Source organism: Megalobrama amblycephala, linkage group LG3 (genome assembly GCF_018812025.1).
Source record: "Megalobrama amblycephala isolate DHTTF-2021 linkage group LG3, ASM1881202v1, whole genome shotgun sequence".
In the NCBI taxonomy this organism is placed as follows: Eukaryota; Metazoa; Chordata; class Actinopteri; order Cypriniformes; family Xenocyprididae; genus Megalobrama; species Megalobrama amblycephala.
In genome coordinates, this window is record NC_063046.1 from 60100711 (window position 1) to 60120909 (window position 20199).

The following is a 20199-nucleotide window of genomic DNA, read 5'->3' on the forward strand; positions in this document are numbered from 1 at the left end:
ACGAAGACCAGACGTTGGACAGATTCAAACCGATTTTTAATTGAGATTCAGTATAAAACAGCTGGCTTAACCCTCGCTCTTACCACTGAAGATCCCTAAAAAATACTCTATATGACAAATCAAAGAGTTGTAACAGTGTTTGAGAGAGGTGGAATTGTACATCATTGTACTCAAATCACATCTGTGGAGATTCAGGCAAAAATGTTGATCAGAATTTGAGTGTATAAAAAAAACATTGACAAAGACCTTGTCTGGTTGAAACGTTGCATATCATCATACTTTTATGGGAGCAGAAATAGCACTGGACATAAATCCAGTGGACCTCATCATTACTTCACTATAAAGTTCACCCAAAATTGACTTTTTACATAAAAACCAAATGATCAAGATAGCATTGGCTTTAATACGTTCCAGAACATCTCTGCCAGGATAATGAATACTAACATACAGTAAATCCCCCAAACTCTGCCGCCCCACCCAGTGCATGCAGTAATTCACAATAATCCCAGTAGCGCATTAAGACTAATGACAGTAGGTATTAAAGATTCATTATAGTCTGTTGAGGAGGAACGGCCATGCTGTGACCCGAGCTGACTCTCATATGGCTCTAGCTGGAATGTTTCTGTTGGACTGAAATACATCAAACCTCACTTAGGCCTGGAAACGAACCCAAGCAAGCTGCCAAACTCCCAGAGACCCTTACCTCACACACACCATCACATGATCACACGAATACCTTCAAACCCACCGAATCGCTGAGGTAAACTACAGAGCTGAGCACCGTGCCAAGGTTTGGAGATGGTGAAAACGAAACCATTGGAAATGACGACATAACGGCCAAAGAGGAACTGCTTTTGAACAAAAATTAAAAATAATAAAGGAAACCTTTTCAATAATGTACTATTATGAAAATATGAACATAAAAAGAAATGAGGAAAAAGTCTTTTGGCCACTTTTAAACATATTTTGAACTTAACTCTTGGTGGTCAAGTTGATTCAGATAAGGTTTGTCCAAGAAGTTGCTAAATTTGTCCCTAAACCTTTGAAAAAAAGTCTCAAAAGGGGCGGGGAAGTCACTAAATATAGTGACAAAATCACTAAATTGGCAACACTGATCGTGAGGTACCAAAAGATTCTCACCCCTAATAGCTGGATGTAATATCCACATCTGGGATGGCAGGAGAGTGAGGAAATGATGGGATAATTTTTCATTTTTGCGTGGAGTATCCCTTTAAAGACACAATATGTAATTTTCGCCACTAGAGGTCGCTTGTTCAAAACAAAGGCGCAGTTTGATGACATCTTGATCTAGGAGGTGTTGTCTTCATGTCTACAGCCGGTGGAAAAGAATCCCATGGGACTCGGACAGCTTCCGCAGGAGCGGGATGAGGCCGCTGGAGTGATTGCCAATGAGAGACGAGCACGACACATGACTCGAGAGCAGCTGAACTTTTATTATGCCGCAGTCGCTGCTTCCGCTTCTTCCGGTCAAGCGTATGTGGGGTAAAGCAGCACTGTTTATCATATTAGATACATTTGTGTGTTTAAAGTTGTTATAATGCTACTTGGCGTTCGTTCGGCGGCTAAATAATAAAGGAAACCTTTTCAAAAATGTACCATTATGAAAATATGAACACAAAAAGAAATGAGGAAAAAGTCTTTAAGGTGCCTTTAAACATATTTTGTACCATTTTTTGATTCTGAACAGTTGGTGGTCAAGTTGATTCAGCCAATTAACTCAAATCTCATGATTTGCTTCACCAAAAAGATCGCTCAGATTCGTTCACTGAATTATTCTGTAGGGTAAATAATTAAAGGTGCCCTAGAACTTTTTTTAAAAAGATGTAATATAAGTCTAAGGTGTCCCCTGAATGTGTCTGTGAAGTTTCAGCTCAAAATACCCCATAGATTTTTTTTAATTCATTTTTTTAACTGCCTAATTTGGGGCATCATTATAAATGAGCCGATTCTGGGCTACTGGCCCTTTAATTCTCGTGCTCCATGCCCACGGAGCTCGTGCTTGCCTTGAACAGTGCATAAAAGTTTACACAGCTAATATAACCCTCAAATGGATCTTTACAAAGTGTTCGTCATGTATGCGGCATGCATGCGTCGGATTATGTAAGTATTGTATACTGTTATATTGTTTACATTTGATTCTGAATGAATTTGAGGCTGTGCTCCATGGCTAACGGCTAATGCTACACTGTTGGAGAGATTTATAAAGAATGAAGTTGTGTTTATGAATTATACAGACTGCAAGTGTTTAATAATGAAAATAGCGACGGCTCTTGTCTCCGTGAATGCAGTAATAAACGATGGTAACTTTAACCACATTTAACAGTACATTAGCAACATGCTAACAAAACATTTAGAAAGACAGTTTACAAATATCACTAAAAATATCATGATATCATGGATCATGTCAGTTATTATTGCTCCATCTGCCATTTTTCGCTATTGTTCTTGCTTGCTTACCTAGTCTGATGATCAGCTGTGCACAGATCCAGACGTTACTGGCTGCCCTTGTCTAATGCCTTTCATAATGTTGGGAACATGAGCTGGCATATGCAAATATTGGGGGCGTACATATTAATGATCCCGACTGTTACATAACAGTCGGTGTTATGTTGAGATTCGCCTGCTCTTCGGAGGTCTTTTAAACAAATGAGATTTATATAAGGAGGAGGAAACAATGGAGTTTGAAACTCACTGTATGTCATTTCCATGTACTGAACTCTTGTTATTTGACAATGCCAAGATAAACTCAATTTTTCATTCGAGGGCACCTTTAAACTAGGTGGCGACAAGTGAATTTTATTTCTATATTATTCGAGATTCAAAAACAGAGCCAATCACAAACAAACCACAATGACAGCAGTCATTTCAAAAACAGATACAACAGCTGAAAATATATTGTATAACATTAATTTTATTAATCACAACAAAAAGAATCCCCCAAAGAATCTTGAAATCGACTCCAATTCCAAAAACTGATATTGGAGGCAACACAAAAATTCTGGAAACAAACTGCCCAATGCTTAAGTTGTGCAAAACATCAATGTCAATCACAACAAAGGATATAGAGGGCCATTTAAGAGGCCCAATGTGTGGCTACAACCTACATTTCTGGACAATGAGACTGATCTGTGCTGAGTTACACGGCAACACTGCTATGACTGAAGATACCAGCAGCGCACACACATCCCAAGCACTGAGTCAACAACTCTTTAAATATGACAGCAGAAGGTTTGTTGGATGAATAATCCTCACTACATATTAGCCAACTCATAACACAGACTCCCAACTATCATCGCTACTGCTCTGGCAGAAAGCCAGAGATGAATCTTTGAAACTGATATTCTCACTCGAGCAGAAACTTTAAGCTTCAGAGAAGATTAAACCAATGCAAATACATCAACTTCTTCTTGAACTTCTCTTACAGGCTGCATCACATCAATGAGCTTGAAGGAAAGGTTCACAATATTCCTCATTTAAATGGTGGTTGATTATGATTTCACTTTTTTAACTTTAGTTAGTGTGTAATGTTGCTGTTTGAGCATAAACAACATCTGCAAAGTTATGACGCTCAAAGTTCAATGCAAAGGAGATATTCTCTGTTTAAGGACTACAACAAACGGCTGGACAACCCAAAACCCTAAATTTACATAAACCCCGCCCCCGAGAACACACAACAAAGGGGGCGGGGCCATGTTGGGCTGCTTTAGAGAAGAGGAAGAGTTGTTGTAGTAGAGTGTTGTTGCCATCCCGTCATTTTACGCCGGACTGCTTCACAAACGAGGGTCAATTCAACACAAAAGATGAACATGACGGCACATGCTAGTGGATGAGTTGAATCAACTCCACAGCAACTACATCAATTTATCCACTAACCATTCAGAAACGTCTAAAAGTTGTAACTTCTTCCTGAGTCTCTCCATCAGTGTCGACTCCGGTTTGAACAATGTAAGGCTGAACACCGTTACTGACAATCCTCATTTTGGCTGCGTGAGATTCTCCAGCTTTGTTGTTGTTGAGCTGTTAAAGCTCCGCCCTCTTCTGGAAAGGGGGGCAGGAGCTCATTTGCATTTAAAGGGACACACAAAAACATGGGGCAAATTTGACAAGCTAAAATAAATGATCTGTAGGGTATTTTGAGCTGAAACTTCACAGACACATTCTGGGAACACCAGATTACACAAGATTACATCTTGTAAAAGGGGCATTATAAGTCCCCTTTAACCCCTCAAACTAACCCAACACGAAGGGCAAATTCTCATTAATACTACACATTTGTACACCAGCTTCAACGCACTTCCCCTCAAAGAGCAAAGTGTGTGTGTGTGTAAACTGGAAGGAGGAGGAGTGACAGATTTGTCACCTCCATGTGAGTAAAGAGGAAGAGACGTCTGTGTGCTCGGCCACTCCACACGCTCCGCATTAATCAGTAATGAGCAGATCCACAATCTCACTCTGCAAACAATTAAAGGCCGTCCTCTCCACTCAAGAGCCATTCAGTCGTGCCAGATGGTTGGACATTAATCCATATGCTTAAACATTAGCCTTTTGTAAGCATGTGGACGGCAAGTCAAAAAGTCAGAGATTATATTGAGATCATTAGATTGAAATAAAAAAAATTTTTTTTTTTGGGCTTTTGATGGGCTATTTTTGGACTCATATTAATCAGTGACATCCTTAATAGTAACTATATTAATGAAGCTACATATCTTCATTGTTGTAAAATAATGAACTGTATTACTTGGCAGAAGACATTTGAGTTTTGTGTGATTAATATTAATAAAAAAAGTACTTAGAGTGTCTTAAAAGGCTCGCAACAACATGACAAAGCAATAGGTCACGAGAGGCAAGTTGCATTGATTTTATCATGGCCTCTTATGGTTTAGGTAAGCTTTAATAAAATAAAATTATATTTTTTTTTTAACTTAACTTTAAAAATTAAAATGTAAAAAACTAATGCTTCCAGTAACAAAATCCCCTTCCAGTAAACTACACACAGAAAAGCCACGGTAACTTCAATAATGTTATCAAAACAAGATCATGTGCTTCTTGGTGACAAAAGGCAAGTGGAATTACCGGCATCACTGGAATCCACAAGAGCAGCTTTAAAACGCTTTCGGCTACATGATGGCTGTAACATTGTATCGCATGACCTAGTGTATGCCTTTCTAAACTATCATCACTCAAAGGCTTATCTAGCTCGCGAAGCACGCGAAACTGGAAGCAAATCAAAGAATGTGGCAATTGCACACAACACAATAACTTGGTTTATTGAAGGTGTGACGCTGAGCATTTCAAACAGAGGCCGAGAGCGGGTGACTCTCAGACCTCAAACGTCACGCCTCAGGATTCAGAGACGCACAGAGACAAATGACCAGTCTTTCTGTTCACTCTGAAACTGAAAGTGCTGCTTGGAGACAAAAATCACAGCATGAACACGTTTAGTGTTTAATTTACAGATACCAAGCGTGACACGACTGGAATAGCAACCAACAAAATGTCTTGTCACATGTCGCAGTGGTTTAGGTCGAGGGTCAGAAATTAACTTTTCCATTAAGGGCCGATTTATTTTTTAACGTATTTTTATAATTACCTTATTAAATGTATTTGTGTAAAATAATTATTTCAGTCAAACTGAATACTTTAAACTGTTACCAACAAAATGTTATCAACATCTTTAAACTGCAACAGAAGCTGCATCTGACATGGCATTTATATTCACACAGACTGGTTAATGCTGCTCAAAAGTGGCAAAATGTAGATACCAAAAATATAAATATACATGAAGTATATAAATTATAAAACTAGATTGAAAAGTTTGTAGACGAAATTTGATGTTGGCTTGACAAAGCTGTAATAAAGTCTGAAAGTTATAATTAAATTAAAGTTATAATTAAAATTTAGTGAAGTGGAAAGAGAAAGACATTGCTAGTGTTAGACGTTGCTAGCATTAACATATTGCTAACATGTTTTATCACATTGCTAACACTAATTAACATGTTTTGCTAACATGTTTTACCACATTGCTAATGATTTAACACTTTTCTAGAATGAATTAGCATGTCAATAACATGATTTAAAATGTTGTTAGCATGTTTTAACACATTGCTAACATGATTTCACATGTTGCCAACATGTTTTAACAGGTTGCTTGCATGTTTTAGCATGTTGCTAGCATTAATTAACACCTTTTAGCATATTTTAACAAATTGCTAGCATGAATTAACATGTTGCAAGCATTTTAAACAGGTTGTTAGCATGTTTTGCACATTGTTAACATGAATTAACATTTTTGGCTAGCCTGTTTTAACACATTGCTCATGTTTTATCACACTGCTAAGATGAATTAGCATGTTGCTAGCATGTTTTACCACATTACAAACATGATTTATCACTTTGCTAACATGAATTAACATGTAAGCATGTTTTAACACATTGCTAGCATGAATCAACGTTGTTAGCACTTTTAAACTAGTTGCTAGCATGAATTAACATGTCAGTAGCATGAATTAACGTTGCTAGCACTTTTAAACTAGTTGCTAACATGAATTAACATGTTAGCATTTTTAACACATTGCTAGCATGAATTAATGTTGCTAGCCCTTTTAAACTAGTTGCTAGCATGAAATAATATGTTAGCATATTTTAACACATTGCTAGCATGAATTAATGTTGCTAGCACTTTTAAACTAGTTGCTAACATGAACTAACATGTCAGTAGCATGAATTAACGATGCTAGCACTTTTAAACTAGCTGCTAGCATTAATTAACATGCTAGCATGTTTTAACATGTTAGCATGTTTTAACATTGCTAGCATGATTTAATTTTGCTAGCCCTTTTAAACTAGTTGCTAGCATGAATTAACATGTCAGTAGCATGAATTAACGTTGCTAGCCCTTTTAAACTATTTGCTAGCATGAATTAACATGTTAGCATTTTTTAACACATTGCTAGCATGAATTAATGTTGCTAGCACTTTTAAACTAGTTGCTAGCATGCATTAACATGTCAGTAGCATGAATTAACGATGCTAGCACTTTTAAACTAGTTGCTAGCATGAATTAACATGTTACCATGTTTTAACACATTGCTAGCATTAATTAATGTTGCTAGCCCTTTTAAACTATTTGCTAGCATGAATTAACATGTTAGCATGTTTTAACACATTGCTATCATGAATTAACATTTTGAAAGCATTTTTAAACGGGTTGCTAGCATGTTGTAGCACATTACTAACATGATTTATCACTTTGTTAACATGAAATTAACATGAATTAACGTTGTTAGCACTTTTAGACTTGTTGCTATCAACATTAAAAACAAGAACTTACGAAAGGTATGTTTTGTATCAAGAGTTTAAATCTTAAATTGATCTTTATGCACCGTCTGTGCCAGGCTATTTGTTTTTCATGCTAGTAAGTGCTAAATCTACAAGTACATTGTCGAGAACCGCAGTAATGTAGTGCGGTCTGCTAAGGCAGCAGACTCTGACGTAACCTGTAAGCACCCATATGCACGCTGCACAGGGGGTATGCGAGTTTTTTAATTCATTTAATTCTTATGTATTTCAAATGTATTTCATGGCTCAATGCTCGGATTTAAAGGTCCCGTTTTTCGTGGTTTTTTGAAGCTTTGATTGTGTTTATAGTGTGCAATATAACATGTGTTCATGTTTCGCGTGTAAAAAAACACAGTATTTTTCACATAATTTACTTATCTGTATACCGCTGTTTCCACTGTCATAAAAACGGGCTGATGACTTCCTTGTTCTATGAAGTCCCTCCTTCAGAAATACGTAACGAGTTCTGATTGTGCCAGCGGTTCCTGTGTTGTGATTCGACAGCAGTTTAGCACATCTTGCCTGGAAAGGTCACGCCTCTTACCATAACGTGGAGATGCACGCGCTCAGTGTTATTGTAAACATGTCTTTAATTTTACCCTATCAATTTGAGCCGGAATCAGACCCCGTGATTGGACTGCGGGATGAAAATAACAGCGTTTCGACGACATGGCGACAAACACACTCTACAAACGCAACTCTTGTGTATTCCTGTGGGCGGAGGTTAGTCGAAAAACTGTTTTAGTGACGTCATTAAAGAAGGAAGTAGAGGGATGTAGTCCAAACTGGCCGTTCGATGTAGGCGACTTCTGTTAAATAAAATATCTCGCTTGGCATTGAACTTTGAGCTTTAAAATTTTATAGATTTTATTTATACTCTAACAACAACATTACACACTAACTAAAGTTTGAAACATGGGATCACGAAGAACGGGACCTTTAATGTTATTTTTAAATGGGGAAGAATTAAATGAACGAAAAACCTCGCGTACCCCCTCTGTCATGTCGCACACCCCAGTTTGGGAACCACTGCTTTAGCACATTGGTAGCATGAATTAACATATTGTTAGCATGTTTTATCATGTTGCTAAGATGAATTAGCATGTTTTACAACATTTCTGACATGATTTATTACTTTGCTAGCATGAATTAACATGTCGACAGCATGATTTAACATGTTGCTAGCATGTTTTAATACATTTCTAGCATGATTTAGCATGAATTAACAGTTGCGTCCCAAATGACACACTATGCACTATGTACTCATCCATGTAGTGCGTAAATTGTACAAGGTTATTTTGTCACTTAACAACGGAGTCTGATACCCCCTCCGCTACGTAATTAAAGCTGCGACAGTTGATTGCATGAAGTGTTCAACATTCCACACTTCGTTTTTTCCGTTAATTTAGTGCATCATCCGGGTATTTAAAGTGCACTTTTTCTTTTTGGAATTTTCAGTGTGAACACACTACTCGCACTATTTGTACTTAAAAACGTCATAGAACAGTGCATAAGTACGCGAATTGGGAGGAACCTAACATTTTGCTAGCGGGATTTTGCATGTTGTTAGCATTAATTAGCATGTTGCTAGCATGATTTTTCTAATGTTGCTAACATATTTTACCATGGGCTGCAACACTATAACAAGAACATTATTGTTGATTATTGACCTTGATATTGTGATAAAGTTTGTTAATTTTGAATAAACAGAATACATTAAAATAAAATGGAGAAAATGTGTCCTATTCTGGCTAAACACAGTCAAAAGAAGTTAGAACACAGCTCTAAATGTAATATTGCAATAAACACTTCCATTCCTTTTCACATTTCACTTTAATCCTGACAGCCATTTTTTGTTCATTCTGAGGGTATTTTTGTCCCCATTTATTTCCGACCCTGGTTAGGACAGAATGTAAGGCTTAATAAAGATCAGCGCAAACCTATAAAACTTGACCTATAAAAACCACTGCCAACAACCTTGTGATATTATTAATGAACATAATCAGCTCTTACCTCCAGCACTGGTCCGGCTCCCAGAATGATCTGCTCCACTCCACTAGCAAAGCCCTTCTGACTGAGAGCCGTGAGGTGGTGGATCAGGAAGTTGGTGCTTTGGGTCTTGCCCGATCCACTCTCCCCAGAAATAACAATGCATTGATTCTGCTTACTTTGCAGCATAGCATGGTAGGCCACGTCCGCCACCGCGTAGATGTGCGGCTCCAGCTTGCCCAGCTGGTGATTATCGTACATCTTAACATATTTGGGATTATAGATAGGCAGGAACTTGAAGGGGTTGATGACTATGAGGATGCTGCCCACGTACGTGTAGATCTTCTCCTGCTTGAAGCGACTGCGCAGGTTGTCCAGCAGGGTCTTCTCGTTGAGATTCGGCAGGTTACAGAGGTCATCGAAGTCCTTCGGCAAGGGCTGCGGCAGGAAGCCCCGCTCCACCATGCGCCGCCGCTCTTCCGTGATCTGCAGCCACATCTGCAAGTTGCCGTAGTGGATGGAGCCGTCGAGGTTCTTCTCCCGCAGCAGGAAGCGGTAGTCCTCGCTGCTGAAGCGGTTCTCCAGGGCCATGCGAGGCCACAGCATCATGCGCTGGACGGGACAGTCGGTGGGGTTGAGGATCCATTCTTCCCCGCCGAACTCCTTCACTTCCGCCAGGACGTAGCATTTTGTCCGATCTAGCTGCAGCCGGTCAATGATTTGCTCGATGACCTCGGCGGCCGAAGTGACCTTGCGGGCGGTGATGGGGCAGTAGATGGTGCCCTCGGCGATGACCCCTGGGTAGATGCGCAGGGTGAACTCGGAGTCCTCAAAGCGTCGTCTCCCGCCAACATCATGAACACTCATATTGGAGCAGCAGTTTCCATCAGCACTCGCTGTACATCCTTCAAAAGGGCCGGGAACTGCTTCAAGACATTACAACTGCAAAAAAAAAAAAAAGAGAGACAACGAGAATATGAGTGAAAGTAAAAATTTGTGTTCAACTGGGTTTTTCAGTGGTTGATACCAATTCCTTGATGCGCATAAAAAAAGTCATGTAGCTGCGTCCGAAATCGAAATGGTAGTATGTCCGAATTCGAAAAGCAGTAGGTGAAAAGTCCCCGGATGACCAACTACTTCCGGCATGATTCTGAAGTGTGCATTTGATGGACACTTTACTATCCCATGAGGCCTCGGGGGAGGATTTGTGAATGGAGGTGAAGGGACGCAACGGTAGATCATGTGATAATGACAACGGATATAGTATGTCCAGATTACATTCATCCTAGGGCTGGACGATTAATCGAAAAGTAATCGAAACTGAAATTAAGAACCTCTAACCGACGTAATTTTCCCATGTCGGCTATTTCAGTTTTTAATCCGGTTAATACTTCCCACTTAAAAACATACTACCGCGTGTTTAGCCATGTGACTCCGCCCCGTCCAGTCAACACGCAGGTGAATGCCGAGTCAACACACAGAGACGGCGCGAGAGCTGTGAGCCTTGCATCTTCACTAAACTTTGTCAGTTGTATGCGTTTTAATGTTTGCCAGTTTAGCGATTTAGACAATCGGATGTATATATCAAGATACCGTGCTTCAATATCAAGCTATTGTGGCACGAACACTCGTGCAAACAGTAGCTGCACAAACTTAGAAACTCAAAAGTTATTATAGCATATATTTTTCTACTTTTGAAGTAACTATTTACAACCCACAGCTTCACAATTAATAGAGAGACGGTATGACTAATTCACACACACAATCGCTCTCATTATGTGCTGTTACTGTGCTAATTTATGTTTATCTGATTTACAACAAGCAGAAATCTGTAAGAAATGTTACAAACCATAGATAAAATAACTGCTGAAAGTGAGCTGTTATGTCAGATCACTCTTTCAAAAGGAAAAGATATCCCACCTTTAATAGTCAAGTAAATTTACAGTACAAACCTTGTAAGTGAACTACGAGGGCAAAAAACAAACAAACTAAATAATCGTTCATTAATCGTAATCGAGGTAAAATGTTCGATTAATCGAGGTTTTGATTTTAGGTCATAATCGTCCAGCCCTAATTCATCTTACCCCCATTCACACACTTTTGTATCGGTCGCAAAGTAATTTCACATTCAAATGCAGTACCTAACTCAGTGCACGATTTCGGACGTAGCGAGGTGACACTGTGCGATGAGATGCTATAACTAGACTAACCAGCGGACCGAACTCATCGCACATCATCTGAAATGCCTGAGCAAAGTCTGTCATCAAAGTGCCTTGGTATTATTACCTTCCAGAACTATCTGGAAAAAAACTGCATTTGGAGGAATCTTCCTCCAAAATGTGTTTACTGCTTTTCATCTGCGCTCTCTGTGACACACGTAATTTAATATATACGAACATTATTATATACAGTGGTTTCTCCTACTTTTTTTTTTGTGATATTTGGCACCAGTTTATCAGGAAGTGACGATTTTGTTCTCTTCGACTCACTAGATGGAAACGCTGCTTTATTCGCAAATGTTATTCGATATCCCCAGTTAAATTCGCAACTTTGGTTGAAAACATAGCCAACGTTTATTTTGCAAGGTGGACGATGTCTGAATCTGACTTATTATATGAGACAACAACATTTTGAAAAGTAGATGAACTGTAGTAGTAATTTTGTATAAATCATGTTTGATATCCATTGACAAAGCTCTTTAAACTTGGCAACTAACACTGCTGTTGAACAGGTTCATCAAGTAGGCACAGTTATCAGCTGATGACAAAATACTGGAAAATTAATTTGTGTGGGCAGCATTTCCCAAACACCTAGTTCGCCTAAGTAGATTGTAGACCAGTGATTTTGTAGCATCACTGAGATACTGTTATAGTTTTTATTAATATTTTGAATCAGTTTTTTATTTTTATATTTTCTGTTTTAATTTTAGTTCAAGTTTTAGTAATTCTGTTGTGTTTTTGTCATTTGTAAAAGCCTGTTTACACCAAGGACGATAACTATAACGACAACCATAAAGATATTGATTTAAAAATCGTTCTACATGCTAAAGAAGAACAGATTTCACACCGCAACTAATGATTAGTGGGAACTAATGTGAATCACTTTCACAACGATTTTCTCTTTCCAGCTGACTGAACGATAAAAACATTGACAGCCAATCAAAATCCATCCTGCTTTTTAATTTTATTTATTTTTTTCCCCCTCAGATATTCGTCATCTGAAAAAAGTTTCGGTTCCGCCTAACAATTCAGGTTCCATTAAAATACGTTCATATTCGAATTCATACTAAGTTTTGGGAACCGTAAGAAATGTTTCGATTCCAGTTCCGATTCCGGTTCCATTAAAATTATTAAACAAATAATAAAAAAATAGTGGTAAAGAATAGGGTTGGATATTGTTTCCGATTCTGCTTATCGATTACGATTCTTATCGATTCCTAATTTTGATTCCAATAAGGTAAAAAAAAAAAAAACTTTGATATCATTCACGTTTATTTTACGTCTTATTACAAAACATTTCATTATAGCTGAATGTGATGAACAAAAATCAATTGGCTAAAAACACTTACACAAGGAACCTATGGTACCATAGCAAAAACAACTTTATTAAAGACAAGTAAACGCTCAGTAATGAAAAAATAAAAAATTAGCAAATTGCAACAAATACAACTGAACAAATATACGAAATATGAAAGATTTTCAGTTATTCAGGTTCAGAAACTAATCAAATGTAAAACACTGCACTTTATAAATTACATTTTCAATACAAATATAGTTACAAAAGTTATTCAGTCAAGAACAGATGAATCTCTTTGTCTTTTGTTGTTTGATTAGTGTTATTATAGAGTGCCTCAGGGATGATGCGTTTTTGTAGGCAAAACCCGGAAGCAAGTTAGCATTTTAGGACTTCCGGTTCCAACGCCGTAAAGTCTATGGGTTTTTTTAATGGTTTTTTTCTAAATCTGTCTGTGGTTAAAGCCTCTAAATATTTTTGCGTTTTGATCTATGACATAAAACACACCAGTTATAACCCGCTTATGATTTTTTTAAACCTTTAATGTGTCTTAAAAACGGCGGTTGCTAACAAATTGCTAAAAAAGACTATTTCCTTTGGCGGGGATTTTAGACGTCATCATGACAAACAGGACATTTGGACAGCATTTATCATGAAAAAGTGGATAAGTATTCATACACAGCACAGATCATAATTAGTGAGCATGTTTTTAAATAACGTCGTTTTCTAAATAAAGTTTGAGGAAGCTTGGTGGTGACGACGTTGATCCACGATCATGGTGTGCTGTAGTCCGTTTATAGCCTACTGTTAGCTTTTTATATCTGACCACTTTATTTAGGCTTCAAAATGTATTTATGTTATTTTAACTTGTAAAGATTATCTTGATAGTCAAAACGTGTAAGTGTCATAACCCTTTGTTAAACACAGAGCTTATTTTCTGCGATTTTCCAAAAGTCTATGGGAAAAATGCATAGGCTTTCAACCGAGGGAACCCGTGCACCGCTAACTTCCGGGTTGGCCTACAAAAACGCGTCATCCCTGGGGTACTCTATAGAGATGGCAGCAGGAGTGTTAGGCTGCTGTCACTTTAAGAGCTGCACAGATCCATTCAAGCGTGAGGCGACTCGTGCGCGGTTTTCATGAGTAACAGTATAGAATAACATTAAAATCAGTTTTTCTGTGAGTACGTTTTGAATGTGTGTGTGTAGCATGGAAACAGCGCACAAGTCTTTTGCGCTTGAATGGTTTAATTCACATTAAAATGCACACAGGCGTTTCTTATCGAAACAACGGTTCTTGGAAATTTGGAACCGGTTTTCGATACCCTTCCCCACTCATACCAGAGTTCATTTGGAAGTGGATCAAGAACCACATTTCTTTCTTGTTTGTTGCGCACCAGGGTATTCACACTTAATCAAACGAACCGCACTAACAGAGCAATCGCACCAGAGTTCGTTTGAACACACCCTAAGAGATTAAAACAGACTGATTTAAGAGTTACTATCGAGAATGGACAGATCCGTGTCTCGGTACACACTGGGTCACTATCTGCTCTCAACAGAGCACAGAAAATCAACCCGCTGCCAAAATCACCAGCTGCCACCTTCTCCAACAGACACACAATAACTTGATTCACAACCGTCCACTTAATAATGCCTGAATAGTCTCCAAGGGTTACTATTCATGACAGAAGGACTGTGTATACTGAAGCAAAGAAAAAACATGGCAATTACTTTGTTAAATTGCTATAAACATTACATAAATGTTGATGTTTAACATAAAACATCTGATTTAGCTATAAATGCCCACTGGAATGACTCCTACAGACCTGCATTTGTTTGAAGTTAACATATCAAGACTCTTTCAGTCTTCACACAATCTGAGGGCAGAGGCTATCTTTAAAACAACAACTCAACGACTAACAGCCTTCGGTGGTTCAATACAGGAGCCCGTTTAGTAGCAGGGCTTTATTTATTTGTGCTTGTGAGGTCAATGTGGCCCCTGTCCGCTGGTGCCCGTCTCTCATCAGGAGCTAATGAGGCTGATATCTGGAGTCCAGCCAGCGCTCTCAGGTGCAGGGACAGGTCTCACTGAGGTCCCTGTTCACTTCTCTATAGTAATGTTATTGATACAACAGACACACAGGGACATTTGAACACACCGAATCGTGTTGGACGAGCGAGAAGCTCGTATTTAGACATCTTTTAAACATCAGGATTGTTTTAGAGCCTTACTGCAGTCCAAGACTTGTTCAAGTAGAATATTTGGACACCATTTGTGGAAAAACAGCTGTTAAGCAAAATGAAGACCAGAGAGTGTCAAAACTAACAGATCCTGTCATCCTGTAGCTGGTTTTCAGTACACTGCACGATATTGAAGAAAAATGCGATATGCAATAATGCGTTAAATAATGCAATATTCAATATTCGATACGATAATGTGTGTGAAATAAATTTAAGTTATATTTAAATGTGCTGTCAATTCATTAAAAAAAAAAAAAACGAATTATTCGTGATTTATTGCACCTAACATAGTATTTAATATATTGTTATAATTTCACATTTAATCTCTAAATTAATGTAGAAACAACAAAAACAGTATATTATCTGATCTAACAGGTAGGAAATATACAGAAATTGAATAAAGTTCTGAAACACTTCAGTCTTCATTGTATAAATTATAAATTAAATATTGATTAATCCTTATTAAAGCTACAAAAGTGATTCAGTAAAGAGCAGTGAATGATTTTCTCTTTGTCTTTTGTTCTTTGATTAACATTAATGCAGTTTATTAGGCTGCTGTCACTTTAAGATCTGACGCACATGACGCGGAATTGACATACATCCAATGTCCTCACAACTCTTTACAGTCATTTAAGACTTTATGTAATACTGTGCTTGCGACAAAGCAGACATTTTTGGTATAATTTTGTGCGGTTTTGTCCGTTCAAGAAGAAGAGAATTCAACGCAGCTGGCGCACCAGTTTTTTCCATCTTATTGCACTTGAAAGATTTAATAGCACTTGAATGAATGACAGCATGATCATATAATGTAACGTTAGCTAAAAGATGACAGAAAAAAACGATGCTGCGTTAATTGCATTAAATATTTTTAACACATTAAACTGAAAAACGTGTTAAAAATATGCGTTAACGTGTTAATTTTGACAGCCCTAAAGTTTTATTAAATATATACTGATTCTTATTAATACTACAAAAGTCATTCAGTGCAGACATTTTCTCTGTCTTTTGTTGTTTGATTACACAGACGGAAACAGGTTTATTAGGCTGCTGTCACTTTAAGAGCTGCACGGATCCAATATATTGTGACAAGCACACTTTCTTTCTCAACTGTTACGTGAATACTCACCAAGAGGGGCATTTTGACATAATTTAGTGTGTATTTGGACGTATAAGCTGCGGAAGAGAACTGAATTAGGGATCATGCGCTGCCCGAGAGGCGGCTTTCTGTGCGCGTGAGTACTTCACTTATTGTATTTAATAACATTATGCATGTCACACGTATATAACAGTCATGTGTCCAGTCTGCTATCTGTGTCAACCTAAAACTTGGACTTTTTGTAATCTTTTGGGGTATTAAATTTGTGCAGTTATCGCAAGCCGTTGCGATATAGCACATTCGCAGTATTTTGATCATTTCGATATTTCATTTATGAACATACAGCCTTTTGTACACTGTGCCGTATATAATGCATAATATTCTTTTAACTGTATGTGAAACAGCATCAAACAGTAATATCTTGTCACATGACCTCATTACATTGCATGTTCAATTCAGTGAGAAGTGTCCAGCCATCATCATCTAGCAAATAAATCCTATTACTTGACATTTATAATCCAATTTTCAAGATGTTAAAAATCAGTGTTGATTTCTAGGGATGCATTATATATTGGTATCATATTTCATGCATATATACATATGCACTCAGATATGAATATACAAACACATTTTTACACATATATATGCATAAGCATGCTTGCTCATTTACACATATATTTACATTAATAATACTAATAATTTAACCTTTCTACATCAATTTCAAGTTACTCTAAGGACCTTGGAGGACAAAAATTAACTTTCATAAAAATGTGAAGCTTTGGAGCACAGACTTAAGTTTGGTCTCATTTTAAAGAAGACCACTGGTAGATTAAAATGGTGCCAACAGGTAAAAAAAAAAAATAATAATAATAATAATTTTGAAACTTTGCCAAACAGTGCTGAGTGTAATGCATTATTAAGTAATTAATTATTGTAATTTAATTACTTGTCCCTTGAAAAAGTAAAGGGATTACTCTTAATCTTTCTGTAATTTAATTAGTTACTTACTGAAGTAATTGCATTAAATACTGAACAATTCCATATAAAACAATAGTGGATTTAACATCAATATTCAAAATCTAATGTTAAAATGTTTTTTAATGTTATTTAATGTAGCCTCCGCTAACACTTTATTTTGACGGTCCACTTTAGACATTAACTATAAGTAACTTTGCAACTACATGTGAATTTGTACATTATAATGTTGTGATACCTAAACTCACTTTAAATCTATTAATTTCAGTTTTATTTCTTTAGAGAATATGGAATAGAATTTTAACATTAGTTATTCATCAGTCATCGACCAATATGCATTGGATTGTGGGACACACACAAAAAAAAAAAAAGTGTATACTTTATAGTGTGCATATTACATTCTGATAAAAGCAGTATGCCATATAATATTGTAAACATTATTTTATAAATTTGAATATAATTACATAATAATACAGTAATTAACATAATATTATATATATCCATACATGGTAGTATCACGTTCTAAATCTACTACATCCAAAGACCACATCCTACTTTGTGATTTTTGGCTCACAACACAGCATAAAATGCACAAACACAAATATCCACATCAGTGCACTCTGTAATGCCTAACCAGATTGCATAGGGAGCCATAAGGAGAGTATTAGAGGCGCACTTCGCTGAGCTCTCGGAGGATTTGGGGACCTCACAGCAGAGCAGATGGTCAGCACACTACTTAAAGGATAGCAACAGATTTAGAGGAAGATTCTTCTCCCGGGTCCATACTGCCCCTTATTTACCATATCAGCTCAATCAACTAATGGCTACAGCCTGAGGACGGACATCAGGAACTTCACACTTAACTTGAACTAGTCAAAAAGAAACCACATATTTGAGAAATTCTCAGAAAGGAAAGGATATTCTCTTTTTTCCATACAAATACAGGTTGGGTCACATAGTAGACGTACCAGACATTATGAGGCTGACAAACTTGGCAAAGTTGTTCTATAATCTTTCTTTAGCATCAGCAGGGCATTCTTGAACAAAAAAACATGTGGACAGTGAGGTTTCGGCTTGTGATCAAGAGTGTGAATCTCTCAGCAGGAATCTTGTAACCAATCTTTATCACATGTGAAACACTGAGGGCTTTCTGTAGCACGTCCTTGTGGATGCATGAGAGGTGATGTAATTGTCATGGACAGTGGGTGAGTGTGGCTGGTAAAGCTGGGGGAAAATCTGTACCCAAAGAACTTCGCAAAAAACTCCACAATTCGGCAGAAATATGAAAGGCCTGCATTTAAACAACTAGGGATGCACGATATATCAGCCACCATATCGCTATCGGCCAATATGTGTTAATTTTTAATGTTATCGTTATCAGCCCAATAAGAAAATTTGGCCGATATATCAAAGCCGATAAATAATGGATTATTTCCTTCAACTGAGACACTTCAGATGAGCACTGTTCACCATGATGGTTTTGAATCGCATGAAATATGATTGAAATCACTTCAAAAAGTTCAACATGTGCAGCTCAAGTCTGTCATATAGACTACATAAAATTACAATGAGAAGATGACTTTAAATGGTGAAACTTTTGTTTTTGTAATCGGCCTCTCAAAAACTATATAAAAATTTGGATTTAGATTTATCGGCCAATATATAGCGGTTATCGGCTTTCAAATATAAAAGAATTATCCGTTATCATATCGCCGAAATTTTCAAATCGGTGCATCCCTAAATATAACACATGCAACTTCTCCTGCAAGCTTAAAAGCATTTAAATAAACAGCAAATAAGCATATTTCACCCCTAAATCTAAAATAAAAAGTGTATTTTAAAGAAATTTAAGCTGATTTTTGTACCATTAAGATTTTTTTAATTAAAAAAAAAACACTATTGCACTCATTTTCTACTGCTGTAAGTTGTTGAAAAGTGTTTTCATTAATCTTGATTTCTCACAACTTGTGTGTTATTCTGGGCGAGTCTAATACAGGCCGTATTTACACTGATTATATCTGATTTTTTTTTTTGCCGACAGCTTACATCTTTTAAAAGTGACCCATATCTGCATTCACACAATATATACTTGCCGAAACAACCCAAGGTAAAGGTACTGATCCGGAAAAGCATAAGCCGAAAAGGAAGTAAAAATGATAATACAAGCTTTAGAAGTCAGAAAAACATTGGGTTGCGCCTTCGTCCTCCATTGTGCACTGAAAAGAGTCATCTGATAACGGTTGGTGTCCACCTGAGTTGGCGCCATTCACCACCGTCGCCATACGTCTCGCATTGACTGGAATATCCGATCTGTCCACTTTAGGGGTCGACCGATTATCGGCACCGATATTTTTATGCCATTTTTATGGTTATCGGTATTTTTCAAAACCGATTTCCCAATAAAATTTATTTTGAAATGCTCTATTTAGTTCTGATGAAGCCACCTCTGTCAGAACTCACCACTCTGTGGCCTAGAGCAAGCTCCGCCCACCGCCCATCTGATTTGCTGGGAATCACGAGTACAGCCAATCAACGTGAAAGGCTGAAGGCACTGAAAGTTTTCACTCTCACACCGAGAGCACTTTCTAACTGGAGCCATGGATCATGTATTGTAAATGCGGCCATAGAGTCAAGGTCAGCATGTGTGTTAAATAATACATAACATTTTGGTTGGTTTTTCACCAAAACCTAGCATAAACTCCTAACACCTGGAATATACAACACATGTGATACTTTTGAGTCTTTTTTTAAAAGCTCAATGCTGGTCGCTATTCACTGCCTTTATATGGATGAGCGTGAATGGAACAATTTTTTAAAAATTCTTCATCTTTTGTGGTCTGAAAAAAAGGCCGTACAGCATTAGAACACCACCAGGGTGAGCAAATGATGACTTAATTTTCAATTTAGGGTGAACTAACCCTTTAAATTATTATGAGATTCACCAAAAGATAAGTCCGTATGGGCCTAGTTATGCTCTTAAAGTCCTGACACTGTGTGGCGAACCCAGAGGAAACTCCAAACCCT

At 37.4% G+C, this 20199-nt stretch overlaps 1 protein-coding gene across 9 annotated transcripts in view; it reads right to left on the reverse strand.

The window, feature by feature from the left end:
- myo9aa (myosin IXAa) overlaps positions 1 to 20199 on the reverse strand; it is a 164762-nt gene that overhangs the window by 112886 nt on the left and 31677 nt on the right. For all 9 annotated transcript variants that reach the window (XM_048186343.1, XM_048186342.1, XM_048186346.1 and 6 more), the window contains exon 2: positions 9373 to 10290. In XM_048186343.1, coding sequence (XP_048042300.1) covers positions 9373 to 10215 — 843 coding nt within the window. In that variant the 5' untranslated portion in view covers positions 10216 to 10290. The remainder of the gene's footprint in view (positions 1 to 9372; positions 10291 to 20199) is intronic.